The 10545-nt window shown below is 42.5% G+C and overlaps 1 protein-coding gene across 1 annotated transcript; it reads left to right on the top strand.

Annotated features, from left to right (window-relative positions):
• Positions 1–7075: 7075 nt before the first annotated feature.
• On the top strand, positions 7076–10342 carry LOC149208364 (uncharacterized). The gene is made up of 3 exons (XM_089398316.1): positions 7076–7594; positions 8078–9489; positions 9781–10342. Exons 1-3 carry the CDS (start codon positions 7076–7078, stop codon positions 10340–10342), a joined length of 2493 nt encoding a protein of 830 aa, XP_089254442.1.
• Positions 10343–10545: the final 203 nt, after the last annotated feature.

Below are 10545 nucleotides of genomic sequence, written 5' to 3' on the forward strand. Positions count from 1 at the left end.
GGGGGAGGAGAAAAAGAAATGGGCCTTGGTAGCCTGGGATAAGATTTGCAAACCAAAAACCCATGGGGGTCTTGGATTGGATGATCCAAATGTACTCAACAAGGTTTTAGGGCAAAATTATGGTGGCGTTGGGTAAAAGATCCAAAGGCTCAGTGGGCTAGTATATTGAAAGAAAAATATGCCAGCACTTGGCAAGATAATGATCACATAAGGATGACGAGAATCATAAAAGGGTCCCAAATTTGGAATAAGGCCTGGGAGAATAGAGGCTTAGTGTAGAAAAACAGTTTCTGGGAAATCAGAGAAGAAGACCTTGCTCTGTTTTGGGAAAATAAATGGCAACAAGAACCTACACTGTTAAGAGAGGACTTTCTGGACCTCAAGAAAGAAACGGATACCAAAGGGTTTTTCAGGGTTAAATATTTTTGGGAACAAACCAGTATTGAAGAAAAATGGAGAACCTGGAAGAATATAGAATTTGGGGATGACAACCCCTTGAAAGCAAAAGCAGATGCACTACTGACAATTTTGGACCAAAGGAAGATTCTTGTTTCAGAGGGGCATGACCAACTTAGATGGGGCAACAATAAAGAAGGTACCTTCAATATTAAGGAAGCCAAGAAGATATTCCTTGAGCTGGATTCCTACATACCGGACAGGGTTTGGCAGAACCTTTGGAGGCATCAAGGTTGGATGAAAATTAAACTCTTCATGTGGTTGGTACATCATAAGAAAATTCTGACTTGGGAAAATATTCGGAAGAGGGGTGTTCTGGGACCTTCTAGATGCCAGCTCTGTGAAGCCCAAGAGGAGACAATGGAGCACCTTCTCAATGACTGCATCTTTACCTCTAGGTTGTGGGACACTTTTGCCACAATTTTCCAACAAACAGACAGGGACAAAGAAAGCATCATCAACACCCTAACTAACTGGAGATGAAACTTCTCTGAGTATGAGTTTCTTCGCTTGGCTTGGGTTTTAATTCCAGGCTTCATAAATTGGAATGTTTGGAAAGAAAGAAATAATAGAATCTTCAATAATGTTCACAACACCACCGAATGCATTTTTGAGCAGATCTTAAGACAACTCAAGGAGACAGTTGGCACTATTGTGCAAAACTCCCCAAAAAATCCACCTTCAGAAAATGAGATGAAGATACTTCGTCAGTTGGGTATGCAGGGGCTTATACCACAAGGAATGGATAGGAAGGTTATGCATCCAGCAAATAAGCTAGATTACTAGCATCCTCCCCCTCAGGGTTTTCTGAAATTCAACATTGATGGGGCCTCAAAAGGAAACCCAGGTCTTGTTGGTTTTGGAGGAGTATTACGGGATGAAAATCGTTGTATTCTTTTTATTTTCCATTGCCATCTGGGAAGAGCTACAAACAATATGGCTAAATTAATGGCTCTTGAACAATGTTTAGATTTCCTGAAGCAAGATAATCTCCAGAATATTATTATTGAAGTCGATTCTAAGTTGATCATTAACTCTGTTAAAAGAATCTGTTGTGGCACAGGGCTAGAAAAAGTCTCAAGTCATTGGAGGTTAATCCAGGTCTTTCAAAGGATCCAATTTCACCTCCTAGACTTACGCACAGTGAGTTTCACTCATGTGTGAAGGATGGCCAATAAATTGGCGAACATTTTGGCTAATCAAGGAGTGGTTTTCACCAAAAACAGGGTCAAGTTGATTTGGCGAGAGATGCCTCAGAACAGATTAAGGGAGCAGTGTTTTAGTCAAGCAGATGAGGACAATAAGGTATTTTGAAGCAGAGCCACAGAGACGGGATCTGGTTGACTGGTCACTCTTAGTATGTAGGTCTATGATTGGCAACAACAAACCAGAAGTTTCAGGGGGATGGCTGGAAGAAGGGATCTTCATCTTCCTTTGGCCCAGGCGGCAAAATCCAGACCTTCGTGGCAGCCGCAAAACCCCGCTTTTTGCCTACAGTTGCTTTACTGCCCTCAAATTGGTTTCCGATGTATCACACCCCCTTCATGCCGGAAGCGGTTTCTCTCATTTGGAAGTGATTCCACTCACCACGCAACACGTGGCTTAGAGTGGGAAGGAAATACCGCCATCATTGCGCGGTAATTATCGGTGAGTTAAGGCCGAGCGATATGATTCGTAACCGTTGGATCAATTGCGATCAATCTATGGCCAGGATTAATCATGCTTGTTGGTGGGTCTGAAACAGAGGTTAAGTTTCAAGTTGTTTGCACGACCCATCTGGAATTGCACGCATATGGCGAATTTCAGGAGGTGAAAATGAATGAAGGTTATGTTAAAAATGGACCCGATAGGATTATCAATTATGGTCTACTGAGTTCATCAGGTCTGATATGCTTGTTAAACGGCGCGCTTGTTGGCCACCCGAAAAGTTTCTCATCCGCTGGATCTTTAGCTTAGGATCTAATGGCTAGTTTTGGGTTAAGCCTTTTGTACACTATTTCCTTTTTATGTTCAATTGAATAGAAGGATCCGCTCTTGCCTTGGCCAAACAAAAAAATGTAACTACGTCTCTCCCAATCTAAATTTCTTATTAGCATAATTCACTACCTTCATACCATTTTTAACATCGTTGTAACATGTGGATTAATTTCCTTTTTGGTGCACAATCTCCACCTTTTAGGACAATATGGTGCAGTGACCCAACTCCTACAGATCATTACGACAAACTAAGAATAGCAGAGAAGATGAAAGGTTGTACAAACCATCATATTTTTCAAACAACTAATCCAAGATCAGTAGCTTAACTTTTTCATGAAGATATCATATTGAGAATGTTTGAAAAATGGTGGGAAATCTGGGCAGCGACTATCTCTCTTCTGCGAGGGTGATGCGGAAAGAGTTAAGATTTCATTGTTTTGAATTTTTTTTGTTAAATTAGAAAAACCAATATTAATGGAGATATTGGTATTTTTTACTAAATATTGTGAAGTGACTAAATGTAGCTTTAACCATTCACCTTAAGATATTTTTTACAATATAGTTTCCTAAGTCTATTTAATATCTTCATTATCATAAAAACCAACCTATATCCATCTTAACTCCACATCTACCACTCTTAGAGGTATGAAATCTATTTACCCCTCCCAGCACTTGGTAGACCTGGAATTAAGATGGATCTAAGCTTATAGAATTTCCCCTTTACATAGTCTATGCTCACATGAATACCATGGTATTACCATGGGTCAATACCATGGGTTATCATAAACCTGGAGCTTAAAAACTACTATTAGTAATTTATAAAAATTAATAAAATTAATAATTGATTTTTATTTTAACCAAGTTAAAATGTTTAAGTGACATTAAATTACAAGATCCATTTTTACTCTTGATCTACCAAGCCCATCAAATATTTTTTTTCACAATATGTTAGTTTTCATATCACGATATTTGATCCAGAGTAAAGATGGATCTATCCTAGTTTAATTCCCCCTTTTAAATAGGGGGCATTCCATGTGAATACCATGGGTCAATACCATGTTCCATCTTTATTTTTATTAATACTAATATTAGGGTTAATAATGTTTTTTTTGCATGGTATTAATAATAATTTGGCCCATGGTATTTGGCCCATAGGCTTCACCTAAATATAACACATTTTTGAGTGTTCATAAATATAAGGTGGCTTATGGAGTAAATATAAAAAATGTTTTATTTATTTACCATACCTCTTGTTTATTTATATTTTTATTAATTTACCATACCTCTTTTATAAATATGGTATTTGGCATCATATTACTAGGATCCTTTACCTATTTTTGATAGAAGTAATGAACATGTCCCATGATTAGGAAAGATATGGCGAAGGTAGGGTTCGACTCGGGACCCCTAGGCCCTAGGCCTAGGTGATGCAGGCTCCTGTAGGTTGACACGCAGGTACGGAGGCGCAGCGTTGGCAGACCCAGGGAGCTTTTGGTTACGTCGTGGGTCAGGCGGGGCATTGACGGGTGGGTTAAGGAAATTTCCTTCAGGCTGGCGGGTTTTGCTTCGAACGAGGGTTGCAAGAGCGGTTTTCTGTTTGTAACCCGTGAACCTTTCTTGGAGCTGTGGTGTCCCGGTATAGTTGCTTTGTATGCCTTCTTTGTTTGCAGGCGGTTTTTCAGCTGTCTTTCTCGGGTAACGGTTGGGAGGGTTATTGCCATTTACGGACATTTAGGTTTTTTACCATGGTAATTGCTAATGAGTCGGTGGAGCTTGACCCATCTCCTGAAGATTTAATCACGGTATGGGGGAAGGAAATCAACGCGCAGACCCTCGGAGAGTTAATTGGGAAGTCTGATGGGCATGGAGATGGTTCGATCTCGGCTGGTGTCACAAGGGTTTCAAGCTTTGCTAAAGGCCTGCTGGACGAGAGTTGGGATCTATCAGGTAACCTGGGCTTTAATGGAAAGAGCTCTGAGAAGGAAAGCCCTAAGGCTGAGCTGAGTTCTTGGGGAGACAAGGGTTTTGTTGCGCCGACTGGTAAGTCTATTACCCCTTCTAAAATTTTCTGTCCGTCAGGGGGTTTAGAAGATATCATAAATTCTGTTCAGAACATAGGGGTATGGAGGTCCGTAGGGGGACTCAAAGATTCAGGGAATGAGGCCGGGGGAAGTTCTCATCGCTTGGCTGTTAACAGAGGTCTTTTTTCTAAGGACCCTTCTCAGAGTATTGTAAGGTCGGAGGGGCTGGTTATCGATTCTGGTGGGCAAGCTAAGCAGGGGTTAGTATCTTCATCGCTCGGGGCAGATAAAGGTTTTGAGAGGGACCTCTCCGAGAAAGAGGCGATTGGCATCCCAATAGAAGGGCTGGTAGAAACCCCGTCAAGAAATGGGGTTGATCATGCAGCAGGGCCTGAAGATGGGGCGCAAAGGGAATCTGGAGTACAAACACCAGATATCGGTGATAAGAATACACAGTCGGAGCTAAGAAGGTGAGGAGAAAAAAGGAAGAAGTCAAAACCGCTGAAAACTAAGTGTTTTTCGGAACTGGTTCTGGGAATGGACGTGCAGGTGGAAGACGTTCTAGAGGTAGCAGAGGTTACGCTTGTGGGCAGGATCAGAGGGAGGCCTGTTTCAGGCAAGGCCCTCAGGCAGTGGGCGGCGCGACAATGGATAGGCTCTCCAGCGGCCTCTTTCAAAACAAATTCCCTGGTTAAAGGATGGTTCATGGCCAGTTTCGACAGCAAGGAGGCCTTGGAATGGGTTGAAGGGCGAAATTGGGAATTCGGGAACCGGCCGGTATTCTTCAAAAGATGGACGCCGCTCTTTGATGCCGCCAAAGAAAAGGTTGACGAGTTTCCTGTATGGGTAAGGGCCCCAAGCTTACCTCCATTTCTCTGGGCGGATTCTGTTTTTAAGTCTATAGGGAATTTGTTGGGAACCTATCTGGACGCCGATAGGTCGTATCTTCATACTTATGAGAAAGGGGTGGCTCAAATCCTGGTGAGACTCAACCCCAAGGAAGGTTTGGCAAAATCTATTACTTTGCGCTATAGGGAGTTCGTTGTAGAACAACCTTTGGACTATGAACTCCTTCCGTTCCGCTGCCATCGCTGCCATGAATATGGGCATCTGGTGAGGGATTTCCCGCTGGGAAGGAGAAAGAGGAGGACACAAAGAGATGAAGAGGAGTGGGAAGGGCCTAGGAGGCATGTCTAGAGTCCGCAGGAGGAGCCTATTCCATCTGGGACTACAGCGGAAGAGCTCATACATCAGTCAGTGGAAGGAAAACTCAAGGAGGACGGGGGGTCGCTGATTTCTCCTGAGGATCAACCGATGATGGATCCTCCTACTCCTGTTCCGGCCATCATCAACGAAGAAGATCAATCGGGTATGCAGTCCTCTCAAAAAAATACGGCATTATTTTCTGAATCTTTTGACCGGGGGGTTTCTCTGTTAAATAAATGTAAGTATGTTATGCAAAATATTGATAATCTCTCTGCTGAATTGCCCTCTTTAAATCTGAACTGTGAGGATTTCCCCCCTTTGGGTATGGGTGCTGGACCCTCTTCTGATGCTCGCCATTATAACCTTAGATCCCACAGCAAGAAGCCGGGTTGTTCGAAGGAGACCCTGGAACCTGTAGGTGGGTTAGGGTCAGAAACCCCTAAGATTTGTTCTAAGAAAGGTAGAGGGCGAAAATCCATGCTTTCAAAAACTCAAGCTAAAGCTGTTTATGATGTAGTTGATGGGAAACAGATGACAATTCCTGGGGCGCTTAGAGCAGCAAAACCCCTGAGGCGGTTATAAAATGATTTGTTTTTCTTGGAATTGCAGGGGTTTAGCTAGTAAACCCAAAAAACTAGCTCTGAAAGACCTTATATCTCGTAATAACCCAGATATAGTGTTTCTTCAAGAGACTTTGGGCAAAAGTATGGATATTGAATTGTCTCTCTGCTCACTCTTACCGGGTTGGGTCTTCATAGCTGCTGATGCTGCAGGTCATTCAGGAGGGCTTGCCTTGGGGTTTAAGAAAGGAAGGCTGGAGATTTTAAATTCCTGGGGATTTCCAAATGTGTTGGGATTGGAGGTTGTGTCTCCTGATTTTGATATCCCTTTGTTTATCGTTAATGTTTACGGCCCTTGTCAAGGAAGGGTTTCTTTTTGGAATGACCTCCTTTCAAAAGCACTGTTTAAAGATAAAAACCTTATAATTGGGGGAGACCTAAATTTTTCTATGGGGATCGCTGAAGCTTGGGGGCCTCCTGCGAGGGAGGATCCCTTGACTGATTTCTTCTCCAGTTCCCTCCTTTCTAATCATCTGATTGATGTCAATATCATTAAAGCAAAACCAACTTGGAGGAACAAAAGAACGGGGGATGATAGGATTACGAAAAGATTGGATCGTTTTCTTATCAATGAAAGGTTGGCATCCAATATTCCTATTCCGGCAATGGGTGGCTGAAGGTGGGAACTCAGACCACTTTCCCATCTTGCTGGAATTCTCAAAGCCCCCTTCAAAACCGGCTGCTCCATTCAAATTTAATGCCTCTTGGCTTCAGGAGGAATCTTTCATAAATCTCTTCAAAGAAACCTGGAGACATGCGGGCTCGGAGCATCTAGAAAATAAAGCAGCTCGATTCATGGATAATCTTAAGAGACTTAAGAAAGCTGCTATTGAATGGGCTTCAGCTAGAAGGAAAAAACAAATTGAAGAGTTAGTCAACATTGATGAGGCCTTGGGGGTCCTGGAAGACCCAGAGGTGGATGCTTATGCATCCCAGGAATCGAAAGAAAGAATCTTGGCTCTGGAAAAGAGAAAAGCGAAAATCTTATTGGATAGAGAAGAGGAGTGGAGATTGAAAAGCAGAGCTATTTGGCTGAGAACAGGGGATGAAAACACAAAATTTTTCCATAATTATGCAAGAGGGCGGAGGAATGCAAACACTATCTGGAAGCTGAGGGATTCTGAAGGCAGGGAGGCCTCATCATTTGAAGATCTGTCCTCTATGGGAAAGAATCATTTCCAATCTCTATTCTCCGATCCAGGGGGGATCTCACTGCCTGAAATCATCAGAACTTCTCAAGCTTTTCCTCGTTTTGTGGAGGAGGAAGAAGCTGATGATCTCTTTAGAGAAGTGACAAAGGAAGAAGTAGAAAGTGTAATAAAGTCTATGGCAAAAGATAAAAGCCCAGGACCTGATGGATGGACCATAGAACTATTTACACATTTTTTTGAATCTATCGGGGCAGAAATTACTGAAGTGGTGGAGGAATCTAGAGTGAAGGGAGAAATCTATGGCCCGTTCAATGCAACTTTCATAGCTCTTATTCCAAAAAAAGAAGACCCTAGTTCTTTTGAAGATTTTAGGCCTATCTCTCTGTGCAATACCATTTACAAGATTATAGCAAAGATCATCGCAGTTCGCCTGAAACCCTTTTTATCTTTCTGTATCTCAAAGGAACAATTTGGTTTCTTGGATGGGCGCCAAATTCATGAAGCTATAGGGGTAGCTCAAGAAACTATCCACAGTATCAGGCAAGCAAACAAAAAAGGGGCAGTACTCAAAATAGACCTATCTAAAGCATATGATAGGGTCAGTTGGATGTATCTAAAGCTTCTCTTGACACACCTGGGGTTCCAGGTGGGCTTCATAAATTGGATCATGGGATGTATCACAAATGTAAATTTTGTTGTCTTGATAAATGGAGCTGCTTCTAAATTCTTTAAAAGTCAAAGAGGGCTGCGACAAGGGTGTCCGCTTTCCCCCCTGCTTTTCCTTCTTGCTGCTGAAGGCTTGAGCAGACTTATTGCAAAGGCAAAAAGCTCAGGTTTGGTAAAAGGTTTGGAAGTTGCTGTTAATCTGTTCATTACTCATCTTCTTTTTGTCGATGATATTCTTTTGCTTTCCAATGGGAACTTAAATGAAATTTTAGAGATAAAGCGCATTCTCGATCAATTCCTGAAAGCTAGAGGGCTTCAAATAAATGAGAGAAAGTCTCAGCTAATTTTCGAGGGCTTCAATAGGCAGGAGGAGGCCGTGATTGCAGCTCATTTGCCTTTTGGAACCTGTAATATGGAGCAGCCGTTCAAATATCTTGGTTTTTGGCTAAAACCATTAGCTTACAGAAAACAAGATTGTAATTGGCTAATTGCGAAGATTGAACAAAAAATTTCCCATTGGAGTTTCAAGTGGCTTTCTAGAGCAGGAAGGCTTACTCTGGTAAATTCAGTCCTTCAGGCTATTCCGGTTTTTTGGGCAGCTTTGACCTGGATCCCAAAAGGGATTCTTCAAAAAATAAAGCAGATATGCAGTAGGTTTCTGTGGTCTGGGTCAAAAGAGGATTCAATTCTTCCATGGGTGGCATGGGACAAGATCGCTAGACCAAAAGACTGGGGTGGATGGGGATTGAAAAGTCCCACTGACTTTAGCCTAGTCTTAGCAGCTAAATCAGGATGGAGAATCATCTCCATGGAAAATCTCTGGACGAAGGTAGTCAAGAGAAAGTACATTGACCCTACTCCCCTCGAAGATTGGATTAGAACGCCAAACAAAAAAGGAAGAAATTGTTTTGTCATATGGAAAGCCACTTCTGAGGCTTTTAAGGTAATTGAACAAGGGCTGGCTTGGCGGGTCGGAAATGGTGAGAATCTGAGGATCGGTAGGGACCCGTGGGTGGGGTGTAGTGAGGGTTTTGCCCTTTCTCCTGGAATGCTCACTGACCTGGACGATATTGGAATTAGAAATTTAAGGCAGATTGCAAATTTGGAGCAGTCATCAATATGGGGGCAGGCTTGGAAGTCTGAAGTCGATCTAGGAATAGATCCCGTCTGGAGGAATGAATGGAAGCTATTCATTCAGGAGCTGAGTAGATCCAATGTACGAATAAAGGATAGGCCGGATTCTCTGGTTTGGGCTCATGCGGAGACAGGGCTATATTCTCCAAAGGCTGGATACAGTTTCTTGATGAAGAATAAAGGCTGGAACCCTCCTGTTTGGTGGTCAAAGCCATTGTTCAAACTTAAATGCCCTAAAAAGGCTAGAATCTTTTTTTGGTGTGCCTTAAACCGTAAGATCCCTACCTGGGAAATTCTTCAAGGTCGGTTTAAGCAGGGTCCTGGAAGATGCCCCCTGTGTTTTGCTGACTCCGAATCCATTGCCCATCTTTTCCTATTATGTCCCTTTACAAAACAGTTTTGGAATGAAGTGGAAAGGCTCATAAATATTAAATTAAGATGGGAGGGAGAGTGTTTGGCCTCAGCCTAGGAATATTGGTGGAATCACTTTCAAGAGAGGAATCTGAGGAATTTACCCCCCATCATTTGCTGGGGTATTTGGATTGCAAGGAATCGTAGCATTTTTAGAGGCTCGTCGACCCCGGTGGCTGCTATTGCCATTCAAAGCAGTGCCATCCTTGAAAGCATTCCTATAAAGGAAGAATCTGCAAATCTTGTCCCGCGAAAGGAACCTCGTATCAGAGATGGGATACCATGGGCTTTCTTTGACGGGGCAGCTCAAAATGATTACACGGGTGCTGGGGTGTGCATTCATCTTAGCGATTCTCACTCACTTAAGGCCTTAGTGGGAATAGGGAGGGGAACAAAAAACTTTGCTGAACTCACTGCTTTAAAGCTGCTCCTTTGTTGGCTCTTTCACAAAAATATCCTCACGGTTCATATTTTTGGAGATTCGATGAATGTTGTTAACTGGGTTAATGGGAAGCATAGATGCCAGCACTATATGTTGATGCCTTTACTAGAAGAAATTCAAATGTTAAAACAACAGTTTAATGTCTTTTCTATTGATCACATCTACAGGGAGTTCAATGAGGAGGCGGATCGACTATCTAAAGAAGGCCTGCAGCAAGATGTGGGCTCTTGGAGAGTAACAGAACAGGTTCAGGATTAGATCCGTGTGTCGGATCTACCTCCAAACATATAGTGTTTTCTTTTGGTTTCCATCTATATGCACTAGTTTGTCTGTTGTCTCATACGATAACGGTGGCATATGTCAACTGTGTTTTTATTTTTCCTCTTACATACTGTTATGCTCTGGTTTGATAGAGCGGATTGTGATCTGGTTTTTACTGTATGGTTTTTTCCTGGGTTGTT

This window comes from Pinus tabuliformis, chromosome 1_2, assembly GCF_031772625.1.
Source record: "Pinus tabuliformis cultivar Carrire ecotype Pingquan chromosome 1_2, CPIR1, whole genome shotgun sequence".
Taxonomy (NCBI): domain Eukaryota; kingdom Viridiplantae; phylum Streptophyta; class Pinopsida; order Pinales; family Pinaceae; genus Pinus; species Pinus tabuliformis.

Bases quoted from the DNA above. Each gene is read 5' to 3' on its own strand.
- LOC149208364 (XM_089398316.1), top strand. From the start codon at position 7,076: ATGGATAATCTTAAGAGACTTAAGAAAGCTGCTATTGAATGGGCTTCA. The intron at 7,595-8,077 runs GTAATAAAGTCT...CTGGGGTTCCAG, and splicing joins CAAAGGAAGAAGTAGAAAGT to GTGGGCTTCATAAATTGGAT. The intron at 9,490-9,780 runs GTGTGCCTTAAA...TTGGATTGCAAG, and splicing joins AAGGCTAGAATCTTTTTTTG to GAATCGTAGCATTTTTAGAG.